This window comes from Psammomys obesus, unplaced genomic scaffold, assembly GCF_907164565.1.
Source record: "Psammomys obesus unplaced genomic scaffold, mPsaObe1.curated_primary_1811, whole genome shotgun sequence".
Lineage (NCBI taxonomy): Eukaryota > Metazoa > Chordata > Mammalia > Rodentia > Muridae > Psammomys > Psammomys obesus.
The window spans coordinates 4310920-4336252 of record NW_026596155.1 but is presented as its reverse complement, the minus strand read 5'-3'; the positions used below and the strand labels follow the sequence as shown (position 1 = coordinate 4336252).

Here is a 25333-nt window from a genome sequence, read left to right as displayed (position 1 = left end):
TTGCATTGCTGATCAGTCAACATTTGTGGTCAGGTACATCAGCAGACTTAGAGCAGGCATTGCCAGTACAGAATCCATCCGCACATTTCAGGGCTATTAAGTTTTAAAAGAGTAATTTAGTGTAGTCGAATTAAGTGATAATGAATGCTTTGTATAAACGTTTTCTCCTGTTGGCGTATTCTGTGAATGTTAAGGCACACACATACTATGGTACAACCCCTTGGTCTGTTTTTGAATGCGGTGATGTAATGAGCACTCTCTTGTGCACTGTGTTTTAGCCTGTGAACACAAACCTGCAGCAGTCAGCAGTCCTCGTGGTTATCTTCCTTGAGAAACCAGCTTTCACGTCTGAGCTTGGGGAAAATTTCCTCATTTGTGAAAATGCTTGCTCTTTCATGTTTTCTCTTTTGTTGCGTGTTGTAATAGTTTCCTTCTGCATGGCAGCTCTGAGCCACGTTGGTTAGTGCTGGACACTGCCCCTAGAGCAAAGCACTGCGTGCTCCAGTCCTGCGCACCAAGGGGTTATCTTTATCAACAATCAATGCACAGACTCATTTTATGTGCTTCCATTTTCCTTATTTAATACATATATATTAGTAAGTACACTGTATATATGTTCATTAATATTGCAGTGCAGCTGTTTGTGTTTTGCCCACAAGGTACATCATAGCTGCCCTGAGTTGAGGAAGCGCTAACCGGCACTTGAGAACTCACTGCAGGACTGTTTGGAAAGCAGAGCCACCAACAAACTGCGGAAAGGCTAATTGTTTACTGTGTGGGAGCTTCAGTAGACACCCTTTGTTTATCCCTGAGTGGGATGTGAGCATCTAGTCCTTGGAAAACTTTAAACAGGATTTTTGTTTGTTTGTTTGTTCTGTTTGCTAGACTTGATGACAAGCCTGTAATGTACAAGCAATGGACAGACTGAGGCAGGAGGATTTTGAGTCCTAGGTCAGGCTAGGCTGTACTAGAGAGACTTTTTCTGTAAAGGGAAGAAGTTGCTATCAGTGTAATGCAATACTTTGAAGAAATCTTGTGGTTCAAGATCACAATTTAGTTCTTGGCTGTACTGCGGTCAGATTTTACGGTGAGTCAATTAAAAATATTTTATGATATTGACTATGATCTATAATCTTTTTAAAAGATTTTCTTTTTATATTTACTTTGTGTATGTGTGTGGGTATGCATGTGTCACGGTGTGTCTGAAAGTCAGAGGACAACTTTCAGGAGTAGGTCATCCCCATGGCGGGCAAGCACCTCTCCCACTGCACCTGGCTGGCCCAGGTTTTGCTTTAGAAAGGATTGTGATGGGGAAGATACTGAAGACAGTGCTTCTGGCTGGAATTTTAACTTTGAGAATTAGATACTTGTTGGCTTTGAAGAAAAGAGGGAAAATGCTACTCCTACTGAGGGAAAATTACTGTTAATATGGCTATAGTTACAACTGCCAAATAAACCACAATCTCAGATTTTCAGCTCAAAATCTCTCACAGCTGGGAGATGGCTTAGTCAGCAAAGTTGTTGGTGGCATGAGCACCAGGACCTGAGTTCTGGTCCCTAGAATGCATGTAAAAAGTACAAAGTGAAACAACACAGACCAACAACGGAACAAATCAGCAGTGCCGAAGACGACCCAGCACTGTGGCTACGTAGACCAGTAGACCCTAGGGGTTTGCCGGCCAGCCTGTCTGTTCGTAACAGCTAGCTCCTCCAGATGTAGTGAGAGATACTACCTCTGAGGTGGATAAGTGACTAGCATTGACTTCTTGTCTCCTAAGTTTCTTGGGGGGTGTGAAGTGTTGCTGTCAATTGGACTATATCAGAATATATATCAAGATATAGTCAAGTGGACTATATCAGAATCCAGGGAATTGGTGATAGTGAGCTCTGCCCCTTGAAGACACTGTCCGAGGCCTGGAAGACCTCACCTCGGTGTTGGGATTTGAGAAGCTTGTAATTGAGTTCTGGATATACCTTGGGCCAACACCAAAGCCTTTGGGAAACTCAGTTTCTTCAGCTACTAAAAAGAATTTGTTTCCTTGGAATCAGTGTGAGTTCTTTTCCCACTAGGAACCTGTTCCGGTGGCTTTCCGGAACTCACCAAGGAGCTGATGTTCTGTCTTCTGAGTTTCCTTTAAAACCTTGTTCCAGTCCCAAGCTGCTTGTAATAATAACCCTCCCTTGTTCGTTGTGATTCATTGTGCTTAATTAGATTAGAATTTATCTTCCTTTAGTTACAGTTAACCTCCTTAGCGGGATTTACAAGATGAGCACATTTCTTGGTTTATTGGTGCAGATAGCATTTTTCAAAAAGAACACCTATTGTTTGGGTTCTGCCTCACTCACCTCATGGAGATAGGGACAGAGGGACAATTTGAGAGCCTTCCTCCCCCCTCCCCCCTTCCTGAGCACGGAAGCACTCAGACTTGTTAGTTTCCGGTCTTGTTCTCAGTTACAGTCTTCAGTACTATAATTGCTGAAAGGCTCTGGCAGATAGAATGGGCCCTTCTAAGAAGTGCTTCCCATTGCTACATGTGTCCAAACAGTGCCTTGGAGGCTGTTTGAGAGTTGTTGTAGCCTGGTGTGGTGGCATATCCCTGTTCTCTGGAGGCCGAAGATTGTGAACTTGAGGACAGTGCATTAGTCCCTACTTTTAGAAAATTCCAATAATAAAAGCAAAAGTCCCAGTAAAAGTCAAGCTCCTTCTGCCTGTGAGCCACACTGCCTTGGTCCAGTAAAGTACCCAGCAGAATAGGTGATGGCACCTCACTCCTCACTGAACAGAGCGAGCCTCCATCATTTCCACAGACGTTGGTTTTCAGGGGCATGTGTCCATATTGCAGATGAGGCTAAGCGGTCCTTCGGGAACCAGAGAATACAGAGACGTAAACTGTCTGATGTAAGCCTTCCAGCTACTGTGGGGTGAATGTTCTTAGTGAATCAGGTGAGGCTCAGAAGCCTGGGTTGAATTGAAGCCCTCCATTTTCCTCCTTTCTTCTCTGGGGGATGAAACTGTGTAGGCATGTTAAATAGACACATTCCACCTGCCCTTGAGCTACGCCCTCAGCTCACAGAACTGTTCCTGAAGGGAGCAAGGGCAACATTAGAATTTACATATATGAACAATCTAAGTTGTTTTGCCAGGGGTGGGTAGCTTCTGTCACGGCACAGGAATCCCTTTATCCTCTCTGACACTGCCTGTGCTCTTGCCTGCTTGTTTGGGCAGCCTCCTTCAGAAGCTTGTCCTTTCGCCAGTATGCAGCTCTGTCTAAACACATTCATTCTGCTTGCCTTGAGCCAAGTGAATGGTTTTCTTAGTAAAACTTTTATTATGAAACTTTAATCAGGAAGTGTTAGCCTCACTGTTCTGACAGGATTATTTAACCGCCAAGGCTTGTCAGCTCATCCCCTTTCCCTTCTGCTGACTGGGCAGAGTGGGAAGCGTCACAGTGGTTCATAATGAAATGGTCCTGGAGAAGAAGGGTGGGGTTTCCTCGTGCCCAGGAAGTCTGTCCTCAGTAACCACAGTGTGCAGACACATGAGACTCTCACTTCTCGGGGGTGACTGGGCGATGTTGCCCTCTTGTCCGGCTAGGGAAACCAGTCTGGTCTAGAGCCAGGAGTGCCAGAAACAAAAAAGAATGGAAATGGCTCCCGAAGTTCATTTTACCATGCAATTCCTGAAAGAGAACATGTGTAAATTAAAAACAAGCTTTGTCAAGTTCTTCTATGCTGCCACAATTGTGACTCTCACTGTCACATATCACAGGTGAAGGCTGGTCTGTCTTGATCACAGAAGGTGCCGAGTGCTGGGAAAGGGCCTGTTTGTTAGCACAAATGAGTCTTGAGGTTCTCTGTAGCAGTGGTTTACTGCCTGTGCTGATAACGGCTTTGTTTTTGAGTCTGCAGTCGGACCATTTTGATTGGAATTCGAGCTTTCCTGAACTCTTTAGCCATAGTTCTGTATGATAAGCTACTCTTGCCCATTGCATTTATTGTCTCCTAACTTCATTCAGGGCAAATGGCTTCTAGTTGTTTTTATACAGGGTAGCAAGCCCAGTGTGGTGGCGTGTGCCTGTGATGCCAGCACTCAGCTTGAGGCATGAGGTTCTTGAGTTTCAGGCCAACCTGGACTAAGTGGTAAGAGTCAGTCTCACACCTTGAAATCTGATTTTGCTCCTGACGCAGGGTCTCGCATATCTCAGGCTGGCCTCAAGCTTCCTATGTAGCCAAGGATGACCTTAACGCCTGACTCGTTTGCCTTCACGTGAGTGCTGGGATTATAGGCCTGTCGCTGTCACACCCGGATTGACATTTTTTTTTTTAAACTAAAATTTTACCAATTTTGTGCTGGTTTATAATTATATGTTTTTGGGATGGTGAGATGGTACCCTGGGTAAAGGTGCGTGCTGCCAAGCCTCATGAGGAAAGAGCTGGCTGTGGAACACACACACACACACACACACACACACACACACACACACTCACACACACACTCACATTCAATACTCACTCTCTCTGTCTCTTTAAAAGATTATGTATTTTCATGGCAGAAAGTAGAGTGTGGTATGGTGGCTCTGCTTGTGCCTCCAGCACTATAGAGACCAAGTTAGGAAGACAAAGGACAGTAACTGGGGCAGCGTGCATTCCATGTAGGCCTGAGCTAGAGTGACACCTTCACCTGAAAAGAAGGATGAAGGTGTATCCTTCTAAAGTTTTTTAGTAGAATATATTAATAATATTATTAAATAATGGGCTTCCGTGTGACAGTGTCATACATGCTTGTAGTGTGTTTTGATCCTATGTACTCCCCAAAGCCCTTTCTTGCCACCTCCCTGTGCTGTTAATCTCCGTCCATTGTCCTGTCTTTTTTTTCTGGTGACCCAAGAGTTTAAGGTTGCCGCACCACTGAGGAAAATGCCTCCTCTCCCTAGCACCCATTAACTTAGAGCCTTATGAAAGTTGGAGTGAAAAGTATCTGCTACTTCCAGTGTGGCCAGCCCAGAGAGGATCTAACGTTCTCCATTTCCTTCTACATCGTATGTCGCTCACAACAGGGTTTTACGTTGCAAGCTATTTAATATCGAGTTTTATTTCTTTCTTTAAAATTGATTTATTTTTAAGAGCCATGAAGCCATTTAATTTTCCTTTTTTCTTTTGAGGTTAGTGAAATAGTAACCTCTCGGTATTGCCTCTGTATTATTTTATTTTCTGGGTAAACAATTTTTAAGGCTTCAGTTACTATCACTTGTGCTCTGTGGTTTTTCTGAAAGACTTTAAAGTACTTTAACTAGCTAAACTCTGTTCCTAGGAGGGATCTTTCATCCCCATTTTCTTCAAGGGAATTTACGTAAATATTGCAGCCATTACTTTATTTTTATTGATTCTGTGACTTTCTCATTAAAACACTACAGCCATGAGCACATCCATATTTTTACTTGTAAACATTCATGAGGCACCTTCTACATTGTGGGAAACGTCTCAGTGGCCTCTCTTCACGAGCCGTCATGGAGCTGTGTGGAGTAATCGAAAGTGCTGCTTTCACAGTATCCCCGTCAGCACTTGGTGGAGTATAATCATAGTTCCCTGAGAAGCAAGCACTCTCATTTACTTTTCTCGCTTTCCCCATCCCCCGAGATTAACTCTAGGCCCGTGCACATGCCAGGCAAGCACTCTGCAACTCCTCTGTAGGTCTGCATATAACCTTTTGCTCTATGTACTGCTAAGTCTAAACCCCTTCCAGGTTCAGTGCACTAAAAAGATTCATAGGTTTATTTGTAGATTCCGGGGCTAATAGCAGTATGGTTTTCATACTAGACTACTTTGAAATTACCAGTAAATGGATTATAACTGAAGTTAAAAGTAAAGATTATTTCTGGACTCACTTTTTAAGCCTAAAAATATCGCTTGATTGTATACATTCAACACTAGCTTTTTCATTTTCTTTTGAGATAAGGTCTCTCCATGTAGACCAGTCTGGCCTTCAACTGAGAGATCTGGATGCGCACCCCTCCATTTTTATTACATGTATGTACTTGTGTGTGGACACACGTGTGTGTTTTAGAGGATAACTTGTGGAGTCAGTTCCCTCCTTCCACCATGTGGGTCTCAGGGTGTTTGATTTGGTGGCCCCCCTCTTTCTTTCATCTATTTTTAACAATGTGTGAGAAAAAAGAGAGGGTATGAATGTATGTGTCCATCTTGTCCAGAGGCGTCAGGTCTGCAACTGTAGTTATAGGTGTTCAGCAGCCTGACATGGGTTCTGGGACTTGAGTCCTCTGGAAAGAATAGTGTATACTGTTAACCACTGAGCCATTTTCAGCCCCATGCGTACACACATACACACTTAATTGAGCTGAGAATGGCACCCAGGACCTCTTACACTGTAGCACTGTGCGTCCCCACTCCCGCTGCTAACTTAAAATGGTATGTTCTAGAGCGTGTGTGTGTTATGCTGTGTGCCAGGCTGTGATATAATTATCGGCTGCTTTTGTAAGGAAATTAAAGGCATTTTGTGTTAACGTAGAAACTCTGACTACGTGTTTAAAGAATGGGCACCTGTTTTTCTGCTGTGCAGTGCTACTTTCTCACCCAGGTAAGGACAGTTAGCTAACACTGTCACCAGATGATGGGAGTGTTCTGGGTGTTTTTCTCTGACATTACACCCTAGGTTTGTGTGTATCCAGGGCGTGGGCTTTATAGGTGAAATGGGATATGATGGATGACGAGCAGTTTTAAACAATCTCCTGCTTTTTAAGCTTTCTCCAAAAGTTTAGAATTGTTTCACATTTGGCACCTCGTTTCTGGGAGTTCTTTGAGAAGAGTGCTGCCGCTTACACCTCCATATTGTCCTATAGTAAATGTTGCATGCATGAGGTTGTTGTGGTTTGGTTAAATGTTCCCTCACAAGCTCACGGGTTTAAGGCTTGGTCCTCAGCTAGTGTCTTAGTTACTGTTCTCTGAAAAGATACCACAGCCAAGGCAACTTATGGAAGAAAGATTTTAATTGAGGCTTACTTGTAGTTTAAGAGGCCTAGTCCATGACCTTGGCAGCAGGTCAGACAGGGGAAGCGCTGGAGCAGTAACTAAGAGCTTACTTACATCCCTTGGGGCTGGAGAGAGATGGCAAACAGGTTAAGAACACTATCTGCTCTTCCAGAAAACCTAGGTGCGATTCCCAGCACCTACATGGTGGCTTACAACTCACTCTAACTCCAGTTGCAAGGGATCTGATGTCTGCTCTAGCCTCAAAGAACAGGTGTGCACAGACATACATGCAGGGAAATCACCCCCCCAAAAAAAAATAAATAAAGCTTACATCCCGATGGTGTGAGTCTTTTGAAACCTCAGAGCTCACCCCCAGTGTGCACCTCCTTCCCTCAACAGGGCTGCTTCGCCCAGTCCTTCCTAACCAGTCCAGCCAGGGCCAAGCATTCAGTATCTGAGCCTGTGGCGACCATTCTCGTTCACACCACCGCATAGTGCTATTGGGAGGTGGTGGAACCCCAGGAGTGGGCGCTAACTGGAAGAAGCCACTGAGCACATGCTCTTAAAGGGGATGCTGAGGCCCTGGTGGCCATGCCCCACCCTGCCTACAACTTTGTGGCTGTGGGCTAAGGACTAAGTGGTCTTTCTCTGCAGCACGTGCCTGAGGCCCTGGTGTTCTGCCTTTTTCTGTCATCTCAATGCGATGAGGCTTCCAAAAACCATGAGCTCTTTCATCCATTGAGTTGGCATCTCAAGAATATTGTGAAAGACAAAAGCTGGATAGCACATTTGTGCTTATGATTTACCCTCTGAGAATTTCCCCACTGTTGGCACAAATCTGAGCCAGAGATGATCCTTGTGTTGTTTACATGTTCGTGCTGGAGAATATAGTGATGATTAAGGTACAAGGTGCTTTCTGTAAACTACCTTGATCACTGCCATGACTGTGCCTCATGTTATCATATAACCACTGAAGAAACTAAGGCTCATTGGGACAAATTCCACAGCTGGGAGAAGGCAGAAGTTCATCTCCAGCCTGACATGCTATCTGGGATCTACTTCTTCCCTCCTTCACATGTCAGAAACCTGGGCATTTTGGAATCATAGATTCTTCATGTGTGTACATGTCAGGAGTTGTTCTTGGTACCAATAAAGCGAGCAATATGAAATTGGACTTTGGAACATTGCATCATCTTATCACTTTTCAGTTTCTGGGAATCTAACTAGTATTGTTCCCTAGGAGGGCTTCTGGGTGTTGGAAACTAGGGAATGATAGAAGCAAGGTGTTGGAGGAAGATGGCTATGTAAGAAAAAGCAGGTGTGAGCAATCATAAGTCAGCTTTCTTGTTAGTAATTGTGGAATACTTTTCAGAGGTTGAAATAAAGGCTGTTGCAACCATATCAGTTCTCCTACCACAGAGATTGGCAAGCCATGTTTGTTAGATCTTAGTTTAAAGAAACTAGCTGAGCTCCTAAGTACATCTTGTTTTGTATTCATGTTAATAAGTGTAACTTTATCACATTTAACTTCTAACTGCTATGCAGTGTTTCCTTTATTTTTTTATTTTGAGACAGGGTTGTAAGTAACACAGGCTGCAGAAAACTCAGTGTGTAGCTGAGGGGGCTTCCTTGGTCTCCCCTCCAGCTCCTGAGCACTGGGATTCGTGCACCCATCACCTAGGCTGTCACGTAGTGTAGTTTGCTGATGTTTTATAGTTGCTAAAGGTTTGGGCTCTTCCCGGCCCTCCGCTGTTAGGATAGTGCTGCAGTTAATATTGCTTTAGCATTCTTGATCACTGCCAGCAGAGGAAGCCAGCATCTTGGCTTCCACAGAGCTTGTGTGGGGATGGGGGTGGCCATAGTGAGCAGGAGAAAAGAAGGGAGAGTGAGAGGCACAATGTGGAGGTAGTGAAAAAGTTAAGTACTCAAAATTGGAAGAGTACAAAAGGAACTTGGACCTGTGGTGCTGCTCAGTTTTTAAACACATTTTTAAAGTTCTCAGGCTTGGACGTTCCTTCTAGTGGAGCGCTTTCCTAGCATGTACAAGACCCTGGGTTCACTCACACACACACACACACACACACACCAGCCTGGATTTCTAATTATATACCCAGACCACTGAGAAGACGTTTTTGTTCATACTGATCTCTTAGCTGTTAGATATCCTAACCTTTCTCCACTGGTGACAGTTTTCCGCACTGCCCCACCCAGTGGATTTGTGTTGTGTCTCTGTGTGTGTGTGTCTGCTCATGCAGTGGCTTTGGAGGAGAGCCCGCAGTGTTGCCTGGCACTGGGTGGAAGCTGGCCCTGGAGATGGGGATCAGAAGAGGTCTGAGTTTGGGTTGCCACCCAAGATGCTAGCATTCGCTGGTGTTTCATGACTTGAAGTAGTTATGCTAATCACACAACAGGTAGTGAGCCCACCTTGCCAGGAATAGGACTGTGTATTTTCAGGGCCTCTTGCCCACTCTGGAGTGGTGTGGAAACATTTGAAAACCTGTAATTTTCACACTCAGTGAAGTTACATACACCTGATCTCAGGTGGTCCTGTCTACCTGAGAGCCTTTTCTACTCACGCTGTGTCAGTGTAGAAACTACTCTGGATTAATCTTGTTTACCTCTAGTCCTGTTTATGTATTTATCATATTGGGCATTAAGACTGAGTAGTAGAGAATTTTTCATCATTATTATTACTTTGTGTTGTTTTGACACAAGGTCTCACTGTGTAGCTCTGGCTGGCCTAGAACTCATATAGGGCCATGCTCCAGCACACCCGCCTAAGGCCTTTGTTTTAAACAGGAGCAGTAAACCTCAGTACTTTTGTTAACTTGAATATCAGCATGAAGAGTGCTTATTTGGGGAAACATACTAGAAGGGTGCATTTTTAAACACTATTTTACCTGTTAACACACATACACAGTTTTAGTCATTTCCACCCTGACCTGGGCCAGCAGGCCATTCCTCGGTGACAAGGTTCTAATGAAGAGGTGCTGGGGATGAGAAAGACCGAGTTCATAGGGTCTGGAGGTCTGGCGCAGCTTTGTCTCAGGCAAGTTTCTTAAGCCTCATACACACTCTTCACAAGGAGAAAATGGCTGAGCTCAGCGGAGAGCCAAATCAGACAAAGAGGGCTCAGGATGCTTCAGACTCAGCTGCCTCAGGACTAGTAACCCAGCCCAGAGGGAAGAGTCCAACCTGGGCTCCCCCAATCCAGCCCTGGATTGGCCTTGCCAAGTCTACTCCTGGACAAGGACACAGAACTAAAGTTCTCTTTGTCCTTTCATCAGGGCATCTGGGAAAGTCTCGGCTTGGCTCCCCACGCCACCTACCATTTCTCCTCCTTAGCTCCTCCAGACCCTACTCCCCCAACATTTGCTCTTCCCAACTTCCTCTCCTCTTATTTAAAAGTAGATAGGCTGAGGTCAGTTGGTAGGGGAGGAGGGCTCCCCCTTTCTGAGAACTAGGGGAGGGAGAAAGGGGAAGACGTGGGAGGGGGTTACAGTCGGAATGTAAAGTGGATAAATTTAAAATATATATAATATTATATATAACAAACAAAAATAATATCCCTTGGGTCCACTTAGTGCTGCCCTGTGTGCATGGTCCCTGGGTGTGGGGCCAGCCTCTGGAGCATAGGTGTCCTGAAGGCATATTTTAATCTGTTTTCCTGGGTTTGTATACCTCTACTTCCCTTTCAACCCTTATTCCACCCTAATCCCTAAATGTGTTACTGTTTAATTTAATTAAAGACACATGAGGTGTAAACTGAGGTGGAAACGTGCACTTTTGTACATCCTTTGCATGTCTACTGTTGAAGACATCTAGATTCTTTAATTTTTACTGACTTTCTGTGTATGGGTGTTCTATGTGTACGGTATGCATGTGCATATAGTGCCCAACAGAGTTCAGAAGAAGGCGCTGTATCCCTGGAATTGGAGTTAGAGGTGGTTGTGAACCGCCATGTAAGAGCTCGGAATGGAACCTGGGTCCCCTCCAAGAGCAGCCAGAGCTCTCTACTTCCCCAGACCCTGTGTCTGCATTCTTAGAAGTCTGTATTTGGTCTTTATGATGCATGGCCTGTGGAAAACCCCATTGCCTGATCTCACTGCGAAGGAAGGAAGGAAGAAAGGAAAGAAGGAAGAGAAAAGGGTTGTAACATCTTAAAATTGGTCAGGAAACATTGATACTTGTGTGAAGGTCACTCTGCTATAAAGGCGCCTTTATCATCATTGACAACATCAATATCTTAGTGTCCTCTGGAAGTACTTTGGCTTTCTGGGTTTCCTAGAAAGTACCAGAACACTCCAGGGTTGTGAGTTCTAAGAGTCTTAGAACCTTTGGATGGTTTCCCAAAGATTTCCCCAAGCTTCCCCTCAGTTTCTTTGCTGGGCCAAAATAAGAGCTTGTGAGCTGGGTGTGGTAGCTTATGTACTGTTACTCAGGATACCGAGGCTAGCCTGGACTACACAGCAAAGTTAAATAGCAAAAAAGAAAAAAAAATGTATGTATTAATTTTGTAGCATTTATTAAATTAAAGGACCTTTTAGTCAAGCATGGAGTATATTCCTAGAAGCTGAGAGGCTGAGGCATGAGGATTGCAGGTGTGAGGCCAGTCTAGACTATTCAGAAAATAGTCCGTCTCAGAAAAGAGGAGGCATTCAGTTTTCTAATAAATAGTGAGTGCATTTAAGCAGGCTTCTTGAATTTAATTCATTATACAATTTTACTTAAAATATGTGAGCTCTGCAGTATGTGCACAGGCTCTACACTCAAGCATAAATCTATTTTCAAGTTTTTAGATTTATTCCTAACACGGGCTAAACCACTACATCCTGAACCTGCTCAGTACCCTACATTTTCCTTGCTCCCCACTGCACTGCAGTGAAATGTGTTTGCCCACCTCAGTTCCTTGAGCTCACTGGCAACACCAGCTAGAACTTTGTAACTCACTTCTCCATTCCCTACTCAAGCACCAGCTACCAAATCTTGATACACAGGAGATATTTAAAGGAAACTTTTAAATGTACCATAGTATAATTTGAGAGGATGTCTGCACACTTAGACATTTTGACTAAAGAGGAGCCAAGAGTTTAGTGTATCAGAGCTTCTACTTAGAAGGTGCAGGGCTGTAGAGAGGGCTCAGTGGTTAAGGGCACATACTGCTCTTTTGAGGACCTGAGTTTGATTCCCAGCACCCACATCAGGTGGCTTATAACTGCCTGTAACCCCAGTCCAGGGAAATCTGACACCTCTGACTTCTGTGGGCAGTTTCACTTGTGCATATAGCCTTCCATACAATTAAAATAATAAAAATAAATCTTAAAAACAAAAGGCTATAGAGGAATTTTAATTTAGAACATGGCTGCTCTGGTAAGAGGTCACATCCGAAAACCGTCTAGGCTTGTGTGATCTGGCTGGTATAAAAACACACCTTTGATCCAGTAGACAGAGGCAAGCAGAACTGAGTTCAAGGCCAGTATGATATAGAACAAGTTTCAGGTAAAGAAAAGCTTAGTTCCATGTGTAGTGATACATGCCTTTAATCCTAAACAATGAAGATGAAGGAAGCACGGGTGTTTGAAAGTGATGTCTGGTTGAGAGGCAGAAAAGGTGATGAATCAGAGAAAGAGTTGACAGAATAGGATATGCCCAACTCTCACAAGAGGAGAGAGAAAAAGGGAAACTCCTTAAGGGGTAATACAGAGAGGAGAAGAGGCAGTTTTACTGGGACAGTATTAGAGAGACAGTTTGCAGAGAGAACAAGCTAGACACAGAATGAGCCAGAAGATTAGAAAAGTTTGAGGCCCTGCAGAGCAATTCAGGAGCCAAGAGAAAAGTCAGATTGAAGAAGTCAGCTGGAGAAAAAATTGAGGCAGAACAGCTGAGTTGAACCAGCCAGCCCAGAGCTCAGTAGGAAAAAAGGGTGAGCTTATTAAGCAGTAAGTGTCAGAAGCTGAGAACTTTCTATGCCTCGGTTAGTACACAGGCCAGAAGCTGCCAGGACTAGGCCTAGGTTAGCAGAAGTGACAATAATCCTCCAAGACAACAATTGAACCAGGAGGATAAACCACCTTTTACAGGTGGCAGCAAAGGGGCCTCAGTTCAGTGCTTGGCACCAAACAGTACTTTAAAAAAGAAATTATTTGTATGGGTGTTTGCCCTGCATTTATGTCTGTACCACATGCTGGCAAGTACTCTAGAAGACAGAAGAGGATGTGGATCTGCGTTACAGATGGTTGTGAGCAGCCATGTGGGTGCTGGGAATCCAATCGGGGTCCTCTGCAAGAACAGCTAGTTCTCTTAGCTACTGAGTCATCTCTCTCGTCCCCAAATAAATTTTGATCAATGAGAGGTTATACTTTTAGTGCATGAGTTACTGACATGTTATTTATTAATTGCTTTGCCTATTGCTTTGTCTTCTGTCTCACTTTTTTTTTTTTTTTTCTTTTTGAGACAGGTTCTCACTTGGTAGCTCAAACTAGCCTGAAACTCACTTATTATATACCTTAGGTTTAGTCAGTCTCGAGCATTGCCTTTGTCTCAGTCTCTGAAGTCTTGTTTTCAAGTGTAAGGCATATGGCTAGCTGCGTATCCTCTGGAGGATGCTCTGGAGGAGCTCTGACTACCAGTCTCTTGTCCTGCTTTCCTGTTAACATTGTCATACGGAAGCCATACAGCAGATATCTGAGTCGTATACTGTGGTGTGCTTTGAGTACGGCACTGTCACTCCATGTCCTCAAGAGTCTGTGGCCTCAGGATGCAGAGGTGGAGCGGCTGGACGTGCTTGTTGCTCTTGCTAACCCACATTCAGTTCCCAGCATCCACATGGTGACTCATAACTGTCTTAACTTCTATTCCAGGCGCTCTGACATCCTCTGTGGGTGAGCATACAAAGAACACTCATACACATAAAATCAGAATAAATAGCTAAGAAACAAAAACAAATCAAGCAAACAAACAAACAAACAAACAAACAAAATCTTTGGTCTAACAATGTAGTGTGAGAGTTAGCAGATTTGCATAAATGGCCAGGAACATGTTTTAGGCTTTCTGAGCTAAACAGTCTCAACTCTGCCATTGCGCCCCAGAGTAGCCAGAAACTGTGTAAGTAAATGATTGTGGTTGTGTTACAGACACCTGCAGGATCCACTTGCCAGTTCCTGGCCGAGTGGACCTGTTTCTTACTCTGCTGGCAGACCCACAGCAGCAATTTCCTTTGAGATTTCCATTGTTGAGACTGTAAAATACACAGATCATGTGGTTCAATTAAAAAAAGAATAACTGAGCCTTGTTTTTAATTCTTGTTTTCCTCTTTTCCCCAGGACATTTTATTTCCGTACATCAGAGAAAACGTTAAGGAGCACCTGCAGACACACTGGGACGAGGAGGAGTGTCGGCAGGATGTCAGCCTGCTGAGGAAGCAGGTGAGGGCCGCCTCTTGCAAGGCTCTCCCAGTGTCTTAGAACACAGGTGCCTGGGCCTTGCAGTCAGTGCCCTGGATTCTTGTAGACACTGCACTGACTTGCCTGCCTAGGAATTCACAGCATGTAATAAGACAAGTCAGAGCAATTTGTGTCTGCAGAATTGCCGCTTTCAGCGACTATTTGGATTGCACAAAAGCCCGTGTGTTTGTGAAATTAAGCCTTTCTGGTGGAATACAAAAGGGTTCTGTGCAGTCTCATCGCATTTCATTAATGTCACCAGGTGACGGCTCTTGTCATTTGCTACCCTCCCACCTCATGGCACGAAACTACCCCCTTTACATTTACAGAGCTCACCCTGCCAGACTCGTCAACCAGTTTTCCCTTGGCGACTGGGCTTCAGACTGCTCTCTGCTGCTCTTCCGCCAGTCTGCATTCTTTCTTCTTCCTTATGGTGTGCTGTGAGACCTGCCTTCAGGGCAGAGGTTCTTACCAGCAGCGCTCCTGCCTGGGTTGTAGAGGTTGTCCACAGGTCCTCTACTTAGGGTGAGAGGTTAGGGTTAGAAATAGTAGTGACGCCCTTTGAATCATGCAGTGTTTGAGCTCGCTGGGTTTTCTGGGTAACTTGAGGTTATCTTTTTATTGTCTCTACACAGGTTCCATACATACATATTTTCTCATGTTCAGACAATGCATTGCATTGCTACAAAGTCCTTATAAACGAATTGTTTTTAATTTTTATGTATTTGTTTTAATGTGTGTGTGTGTGTGTGTGTGTGTGTGTGTGTGTGTGTGTGTGTATTTACACATGGGCTGTGGTGTGTTTGTGCTGGTCAGAGCACAATCGAGAAAGTAATTTTTTTTCCTTTTGATCATGTGTGTGCCAGAGATTGAGCTCGGGTCATTAGGCTTGGTGGCAAGTGTTTTTTTTACCTGCTGCTCCTTTGGCCACATTGCTTCCTTAAGAATAGTTTTTAGCAGTTCTCAGGGTAATTGATAGTTGGAGAAAACTGATCTGCCTGGTTTTGCTTTATCTCTCTTTTAAACACATGCATGCATGGGTGTATGTGTGCATGCGAGCATTTGTGTATAATACTTTTCAAGGGCATGTGAATAATCTCGCTTTGTCTCTGATTAAAGGCTGAAGAAGATGCACACCTGGATGGGGCTGTCCCCATCCCCGTGGCGTCTGGGGACACGGTGGAGGATCTGCAGCGGACGATCCAGGCTGTGGTAGATAATGTGTTCTGGCAGATGTCTCATGACCGCAAGACCACAGCGCTCAAACAGCTGCAGGGCCACATGTGGAAGGCGGCGTTCACAGCTGGCCGCGTGAAGGCAGAGTACGTGCTGTAATGAGAAAACATTTCACAGGCCCCAAGTCCACACACACCGGAGCTGTTCTTCTCTCCCGTTAGCTGCTTGTAGTTAGTAAAAATTGTTAAGGTTGCCAGGCACAGGTGTGCACAGCTTGAATCGTAGCGCTTAGAGAGACAGGCAGATCTCTTGAGTTCCAGGGAAGCCAAGCTTACCTGGAGACCTTGTCTCAAAAAACAAGATAAGATCAGGTTTTTGTTTTGTTTTCTTTTTAAAGAAAATGAGTTGTTGAGTTTTCTTTTCATAAGCATGTTCCTCAGCTTGGTCCCCGAGATCTGCATACGGCCTTTAGGGGGGTGGAAGACTGCTAGTTGTAGTTAAAACAGCTTCGTAGGGAGGCAGCTTCAGCCTGTGTGGTGTCGTACGTCTGTGACAGCGGCACTTAGGGGCTGGGCTTCCCTGAGCAGTGCCGCTGTCACACAGTGCCAACCCTGTGGGTCTGCGTCTCACAGCCATCCGGCTGCAGAGAAGGCTCAGCTGATGAGAGCACTTGATGCTCCTGCAGAAGGGCCAGGTTTGATTTCTAGCACCCATAAAGGCATTCTTAGGAGACCCAGTGTCCTCCTCTGACGTTGGCCACTGGTCACGCACATGCTGCACATATATACATACATGCAAAACACTCATACACATAACATTATAAAGTGAATAAAAGCAGAGAAGGAGAGGCAGTGCTGTGAAACCATGCTCCTGCTGTTTTTGAGGTTGCCCAGCATTGTGACTTTCCCTCTGCTCTGAGTCTCCGCCATGGGGATTCTGGTAGTGAATGCCTCCACTGACAACCTGACTTCAAGCCCTACGATCCACATTGTGGAAGGAGATAAACGCTTCCGCAATTTGACCTCTGACTTTGAGATGTGTGCTGTGCCATGTGCCTGTGTGTTTGCGAGTGTGTGGATGCACTATGTGCTCATGCACATACGTACATACATCCGGACACACAGACACAGCAGATGTAAAAATGTTTTAAAGATAGGGTCTCATGCATGTTCCAGGCTGGCCTGGACCTTGCAGTGTAGCTCAGCATGGCTTTATGGGAATTTCCCATGTCAGCCTTTTCAGTGCTGGAATTTATAGATGTGTTTCTACACCTAGATGACCTTAGAGATTCTTTTTTTTTTTTTTTTTAAAAGGATTTTACTCAGTTGCCTTATATAAATCCTCATATTCACGGCCATTTTCAGATGCTTGTGTTTCTTTTGTATTTCATGTATTTTGTTAAATGAGATGTCATTTAAAAAAATGTTGCTGTAAGGATCTGCCTTTTAAAGGAAGCATTGGAATTTCAGGATATGCCCTCACATATATGCAAGAAGTGCTGGTACAGATAGCAGAACACTAAGCTAAAATAAATGTTTGAAAAATGGGGAAGAAAGCCTTTTCATGTTTCTCAAAGCATGATGAAGGTAAATTTTAGTCTTAAATTACCTCAGTTCAGTAATAATAACACAGTATGTTTATGTTATTTTTATTTTAGCTTCTTGAGAGTTAAACATGTTTACTTTCTTAGATTTGTTTATTTCATTTGTATAAGTCTTTTATCTGCATGTATGTAACTATACCACATACTTGCCTGGTACCCATGGAGATCAGAAGAGGGCATTGGGTTTCCTGGAACGGAGCTACAGGCAGTTGTGAGCTGCTCTGTGGGTGCTGGGAACAGAGCCAGGTCCCCTGAAAGAGCACACTAGGTGCCCTTAACTCAGAGCCATCTCTCCATCCACAAGTCACTTTGTTTGTTTATTATTTATCTATTTATTACTTCTACAACATTCTGCCTGTGCACCCAGATCTCACTATAGATGGTTGTGAGCTACCATGTGGTTGCTAGGAATTGAACTCTGGACCTTTGTGAGAACAGCCAGTGTTCTTAACCTCTGAGCCACCTCTCCAGCTCACCAGTCACTTGTTATTTCATCCATCCATTCATGCTTTTTATGGTCAAATACTATTCTCTCCACCAAACTTGTTGCGTCTAATCTGTGATGCTGGAAGTCCAGTGACCTGTTTATTAGGACCACAGGGATTGCCTGTCTCATGGAGTTGCTTCCCAGGTTTTCATTCGAGCCAAGGCAGAGAAGTATGTGGCGTCTATGCATTTTCTGAATTTCATCTGGCTTGATGATGTTTCTGCTTTGTAACTTGCTGCATTTCCCTTCAGGTTCTTTGCAGATGTGGTCCCAGCAGTCAGAAGGTGGAGAGAGGCTGGAATGAAGGTGTATATCTATTCTTCAGGGAGCGTGGAGGCACAGAAGCTGCTCTTTGGGCACTCCACGGAGGGAGACATTCTCGAGGTAGGTTACTTGGTGTACTTCGTGGTTTGCTATTGCTGTGATAAGTACTATGACCAAACGCAGGTTGGAGGATTATGTGGCTTACACTTCCCTGTCAAGTCATTTGGGGAAGTCAGGGCAGGAACTCAAGCAGGAACCTAGAGGCAGGAACTGATGCAGAGACCACAGAAGAGGGCTGCTTTATTGGCTTACACTTTGTGGCTTGCTCAGTCTCCTTTTTTATGCTACCCAGGGGCCACCTGCCTAAGGGTGGCACCACCCTCCTTACTCATTAATCAAGAAAATGCCCCACATGTATGCCGGGGGCTAGTCTGATATACAGTTCCTCAACTGAGGTTTTTTTCTTCAGTGATAACCGGTTTGTGTCAAATTGACAAAAACTAACCAGCACACTTGGGTTACTTTGTTTTGATACTACCAAAGCATGAAGTCTTGAATAGTAAAAGACATCTCCTAAATAAGCTAAGTTAATATCCAGACGGTAGTACTCACTGTTGTACAAAGATGTGGAGAAACTTAAGGGTACCTCATATAGAGGGTGAATGGCCTGAGCCAGCAGGTCTTTCTTCAGTGTCCGCTTCCTGCAAGAGAGATGACCAGGGGATGAGAAGATGAAGATAGGAATGTTTGCTTACACAAGCTGTTGGCTCATGCAAAACAAGTTTATTAAGTACAGCATCTTACGCACAGCTTGCAGGGGGGAAACAGGACACACTTAGCAGGAAGCTAGCCAAGCAGTATTGCATAAGGGGATCATGGGCTATCTCAAGTATGCCACAGACCAAGCCTTGGGACTGAGAGCTGATAACTCTTCAGGGTGAAAAGCCAAGTTCTCAGGAACAGAAATCATAACTCCTTGGAGGCCCTGTCCTCAGCCCCAGAGTGACCTTGCGAAGACAGAACCAGGTTCCTTTTGTTCTTTCATCGGGACCTCTGAGAAACCTGGCTTTGCCTGGCTTTCAACAGGTGATGTGTTTTGTGTAGTTCCAGTTTTAAATTTTTAAATTGGAAGTCTTAAGTCTTTCTTGTGCTTGAAGATCAGGCTAAGTTTGTTTAAAATTCGGGTTCTGAGGCATTGGCTCATTTGGTAAAGTGCTTGCTGTGTAAGCCTGAGCACCTGAGTCTGACTCCCAGTGCTCACGTACAAGCCAAGCTTAACAGCACGTGCTTCTCATCCCAGCAGTGGGGGTGGGGTCGGGGGCGAGACAGCAAACAGGAAGACCATCTGAGCTTGCTGGCCAGTCTTGACAAATCGGTGAGCTCCAGGATCGGGGAGAGACCAGGTCTCAGAAGATAAGGTGGAAGGGTTGGCAGGTGGGGTGCATGGGCAAAGGCGCTCCCCTCCAAGCTTGCTGAGCTGAGTAAGTGGAGGGTGACGGAGGAGTGCCTGTAGCTGTTCCCTCAGACACAGCCACACACACCTGCACACACAATCACAAAATGTAGTTTCCCAGCCATGTGTGTTGGAGCACCGGCAGTACAGACCTTGGGAGGTTAAGGCAGCAGGGTCACTGTTTCAAGGGCAGCCATGTATCAACCATTGAACTGTGAAAAGCAGTGCCCTGTGTCCTAGGAAGTTTGAGTTGTCAGTAGAGGTCAAGAGGACATTAAATATCCACCCTAAGTAATTCTGGTAAGGCTCGCACTAAAACCAGATACTCTGTGTGTGTGTGTGTGTGTGTGTGTGTGTGTGTATGTGTGTGTATGTGTGTATCGATTGACATGCTGACTCAGACCAGAAAGTACATGTACTATTTTGCTAATACAAAAAATCAACAAATCAAGAGATTCCTCCCCTCCCCAGCAGGGCTGACTGAACAATTAGTTTGGTCACTAACTAACTTTTCTGCAGGGAGTTGGAACCCAGGGCTTCGTGCAATACTAGGAAAGTGCGTTGCCACTTAGCGACACTCCTGTCTCTGTAATGAGTATTTTCTGGGCCCACATTGGGTTTCTAGGGAACATTTTGGTTTTGGATAGTGCCGTTCGTATTCTAATTTTAGTATATATTCTTTTTGTCTTCCGTAGCAGATATCAAACCAGTAATGAGATCCTTTAATCAGTGATGGCTATTTTCTAGATACAGACGAAAACTTTCTGCTAGCGAGACACACAGTAAGGTCAGTCAAGATACATTGGACATGGCAATTGCCTTACTGATTTCATTTTCCAGATACCAAGTGTGGCAAATAGAAGTATGTAAAATCAGTCTCAACTTTTTTAATAGTTAAAAAAACCAACCAACCAGCCAACCTGGGGGCTTGTGAGATGGCTCAGCAGGCAAGCCTGATGACCCAAGTTCAATTCCTGGAGCCCACTTAAAAAAAGTCAGGCATGGCAGCACGTCTTTCGTCCCCACACTTTCACTGGGAGATAGGAGGTGGAGAAGCTAGCCTAGACTACACAGTGTAGCAGAAACTACATGAAAGATTCCACCTCAACAAATCACAAACTTCAAACCCAATACTGCCTTTTTGTCTTTGGTCGTTAAACTTGTTTTTAGTTAGAGAAAGACATCCAGTCAGTCATAGCTGAATCTATATGAACTTACTTTAATTACTGTTGGTTCTATAAAGTACTCCAGTAGATATATTTCCATGAATATTTATGGAATAAAGTCCCTGTGATTGGCATGCGTTTCAGAGGAAGGCCTGCAGGGTGAACAGACGCAGTGGATTGTAAGTGTATTTGTACTGAATGCCCCTTTCCATTCTCCTTGTTCAGCTTATTGATGGCCACTTTGATACCAAGATTGGACACAAAGTGGAGAGCGAGAGTTATCGAAAGATTGCAGATAGCATTGGCTGTTCAACCAACAACATCTTGTTTCTCACAGACGTCACTTTAGGTGAGTAATTGCCTGGTTGCTTGTTTCTTGCTGTCATTGTGGCACAGTACTGAGCGAAGGAGGATGGTTTTCGCTTTCAGTTTAGAGGATGCAGCCATCGTGGTGGGGAGTGGTGTGGTCCCTGGCGTGGCTCTGCCTCTCACATAGTCACACCTGGGCTATAGCTCTCTGCTGGCCTACACTGGAGGTTCCACAACCTCCTCATCCTTAGCCACACCTGATGGAGACTGGCGAGATTCCTGAGCCCGTGGGGGACAGTGTAGAATCACACCTTAGAAGTTCTCTTAATTGGATGTCTGCTTCACCCCTCCAAGGGAACATCATGGAAGGGATAGGGGCTGGGGAGATAGCTCAGTGGGTAGGAGCACTTACTGTACGACCATGAGAAGCTAAGTTCAAATCCCCAGCACCCACATAACAGTGTAGCTGCATCTACCTGACACCCTAGCCTCGGTGAAGAGAAGCGTGTTCTAGGAGCTTGCTGGCCCGCCAGCCTAACCCAAACGAGTTCTAGTTCAGTGAGAGACTTTTTCAAGACATTAAGGCCAAGATGATTTGAGTATGATAAAAATTATTATGCATGTACAAACCACCGCAATGATACCTGTCTCCATGTGTAATTAATGTATAGCAATAAGGAGAAAAGTTTGCTTTCAGTCCTTGGAGCTTGGTAGAAATTTGTAATCTGGACAGATAGGACCATTCACAGAGGCTTGTCGCCCCCGGGGTTGGAGTGAGGGCCAGGCCCTCTCCTGCGTGTCTGGCTGGGCTGAGCTTCTATAAACTGCTTATATTCTTCCGTTTCTGAGAAAGGGTTTCTTTTACATACCCGATTGCACTGGAGGAGAAACAGATGGGCAGAACAAGCCGAGGCTTATTTTATTCTTTAAGGATGTGTTTATTTTTATTTTATGTTCATGGATGATTCGGCTGCCATGTGTCTATATGCCATGTGCATGCTCAGTGCCTGTGGAAGCCAGATGAGATTGTTAGATCCTCTGGACCTGGAGTTTCATGTGGTTGTCAATTGCCATGTGGGTGCTGGGAATTGAAGCTGCGTCCTCTAGAAAACAGCCAGTGCTCTTAACTACTGAGCCATTTCTCCAGCCCAAGGCTTGCTTTATAACAGATAGCCAGACCATATGAAATCATTAGTCATGCCACCCATACTCTATTCTGTGTTAAGAAGAAAAGGGTCATCCGTGTCTCAGGAATGACACTCAAGATTGTCCTCTTGTCACCATGGGAGTACATGCACAATACAAGTCTTAACACATATGCACATATCATAATTCTAACTCTTACTCATTTGTACATTTGTACACTTTTTATGGAAGTGGGGACACACGTGCTATTGTACATAGAAAACAGTAGACAATGTGTGTGAGGTGGAGATGGGAGGTGTGAGTTCCCTCTTACTGTGGGTTTGGAGAATGGAGTTCGTGTCATCAGATTTCCAGCTGAGCTAGCTCACTGGCCCACAATTTCTCTAAGACTACTTTGGCTTTCTTCATATTTTTGTCTTTAGATACCTTTATATATACCCTGTGTATACCTGCAGTTTCAAGTCTTTCTTGTTTAATTTAAGCCAATCCCAAGGGCTGAAGTTGTAGAAATTAATTTCTAACTTGAGTAAGAGGAGATGTATACAGTCTGAGGAAATCAGAGTATATATTCCCATATTTTTGTATGTTGTTGTTTTGAGAGAGGCTCTGTCATTTGCTTCTGCCTTCCAAATGCTGGGATTAAAGGCATGGACTATAAACCATATCTGGCTATAGTCACAACATCTAAGAATAGGATAAGTTAGCCTTAAATGAAATCAGCTTCATCTAGAAGTCCCATAAGAGCCCTCCCCTCTACCCCCTTGCAGCTTCATCATTTAGTCAGGAGGAATGGAACATGGATGCTCTGTAGCTGGGCTAGAAGAGGTAGAGGTTGCTTGCTCTGCTCCTCAGTCATCTCTGGTCCTGAGGCTTTTTGTACCGCACAGCCATCCCTTCACTTGAAGGCAGGGCAGAAACCCAAGCTGCTACACCAAACGATTCCAGAGTGTTGAAAGAGGAAAGTAAAAGGCTCTTTTGGAATTGTAGCATGTGGTGTCTGTGGAGCACACTGGAGTACTTGGGGCCTAAATCAAGGGTTGGCAAGCTTTTCCTCTAAAGACCAGATAGTAATGGGATAGCTTCAGTCCTCAGTCCCTGTTGAAGCCCTGTCTGTGTTCACAGTGCAGCAGCAGCCACAGACTATGCAAACGAACAGGCCTAGTGGTGCGCCAAACAACTTTACAAAAGTGGCATGCTTGGTTTGCCAGCTTTCATTTTAGAGCATTGGGTATTGTGTCAGGCTGACAGTTGAGAGTTTTAGGCCTACTGCTTGCTTAGCTGTTTCCATATCTGTAGACTGAGGCAGGAGATGATGCCGGTGAGATAATGATGGTGAGAATCGGAGCAATGTGAAGGTGAGTGTCCACATGCCTCTTGTCCAAGAATGCTTCCTAGCACACAGTAGATGCGTTCAAAGATGGTACTAGCCGTTTTTTCAAATAAAATTACAATGGAGAGATGGCTGTAACCCAAGGGGATAGCTCCTGTAATCGCCAGCCTACCTGATTTAATGAGACTGGCCTTGTTTTCAGTCCGTTCCATCCAGCCCAGCCCAGTCACTGATCATGAGGGGCCCACAGCCTAAGGAGGTGTGAACAGTAATAAAGAGCATTGTGTGGCAGCTAAGAACTGTGTCAGGAACACACGGCTGCTCTAATAGAGGGCTGGCGCTGCATGTTTGGAGTGGAATTTTGAACAGCAAAAAAGATGTGAGTCTAGGCAGGAGCCTCACATGTTCGGGCCTGAGGTGAGAGTGTATACGTCAGCTGGGTTAGATCATGGGCCTCCTTTGCTCTACTCTACTCAACAGTTGGTGTTATACCCTACAGCCTGCCCTTCGAGAAACAACTCCACCCTCTGGGGCTAATTTGCGGGAATGGGCAAAGGGCGTGGGCCAGAGTGGGCCTGAGCTGCACTCGTCGGTAGCTCTAATTACAGCACAGTATATGACAGGTTGTGTTTTCTGCCCGCCACACACAGTCAAGGGCTTCCTAGCATAGAATTTATATATATAAAGAAAAATAGAACCTTTCTCACTGTGCCTGTCTTTTAGCTGCAACAAAAGCCAGGCCAAACTCACTCCTTGTGCTCTCTTTCTCTATTGACTTAGCTGTCACCTCAGGCGTCAGGTGTTGGTGTGTCTCACCTGTACTTTGATTTTTCCAGAGGCCAGTGCTGCTGAGGAAGCAGATGTGCACGTGGCTGTGGTGGTGAGACCTGGGAATGCAGGATTAACAGATGACGAGAAAACATACTACAACCTCATCACGTCCTTCAGCGAGCTCTACCTGCCATCAACATAGAGCAGCTTCTGAGGAAGACTAACAGTTTCCCCAGTGTCCGGCTTTATCTAATTGTAAAAGTAGCTTACTTACGTGCACACAGAGACACATGCAAGTGTATATACATGTACCTGTGCTCAAAGATTAATTTCCGTGGGCAAATATGTGAGTAAAGTTGTCAGTTCCATGAGGACCAAGTTCATGTAAAGATGCTTTATATATAGACCATAAATCTAAGTCTTACCGAAGCCAGGGTGTATATGATAGAAGAAACCGCAAAAGTACAAATCAAACGTGTGATGCTTATCAAATTGTTTACCAAAATAGAAAGCTAGTTTTGAGAAATTATTATCCAGAGACCTTGTTATTTTAAAAGCCAGAAGCGCCTCAAGGGCATGTGTAAGAGGAGCCTACTGTCCCTGTCCCATGAGTGAGGGTCCTAACTGCTGCACAAGACTGCGCATCAAGCAGAGCTGGGGAAGGTGGTTCTCATCAGTCAGGTATGTGCCGGCGTTCACCTGTTCACGGCAGGTGCCTGGCTCCTCGAACCCTGCCAACGCCAGCGCCGCTCTGTAGTTACCTTTTCATGTCTTAGCGCAGTTTCAGAATATGACTATTTTAAAAAATGTTTTATTGAAACCAGCGTAACACTGCAAGAATTCTAGTGTGTAATAATTCCTCTGAAATGGATGTGAAGATGTAAGTTTTATAACAGCATTGTTTATCCTGATGCCATTCTAACAGGATTTCATGTCAGTTTCATGTATTTAATTAATAAAAGCATTTCTTCTTTCAGTTTCATATAGATTGTGGTTTGCACCTCATATTGTCAGAAGCAAAAAGGAAGGTGAGGCTGGAACAGCTGAACATTTGACCTTTGTTTAGTTTTTGCATAGAGTGTGTTATATGCTTGTCTGTTTAACAGAATGTAAGTGAACATCATTTCTTGGCTTCAAGTTGTATTTGAGTGTTGCTAATTCAGACAGCAAGCATTCAGTGTATGACTGAAGTTTCTTGG

General features: G+C 44.6%; 1 protein-coding gene across 1 annotated transcript in view; it reads left to right on the top strand.

Moving 5' to 3' along the window:
• Positions 1–25116, top strand: part of Enoph1 (enolase-phosphatase 1) — a 29602-nt gene extending 4486 nt beyond the window's left edge. Inside the window, exons 2-6 of the mRNA XM_055594632.1 lie at positions 14310–14411; positions 15549–15751; positions 17947–18079; positions 20804–20927; positions 24200–25116. Coding sequence (XP_055450607.1) covers positions 14310–14411; positions 15549–15751; positions 17947–18079; positions 20804–20927; positions 24200–24336 — 699 coding nt within the window. The 3' untranslated portion in view covers positions 24337–25116. The remainder of the gene's footprint in view (positions 1–14309; positions 14412–15548; positions 15752–17946; positions 18080–20803; positions 20928–24199) is intronic.
• The last annotated feature ends 217 nt before the right edge of the window (positions 25117–25333 follow it).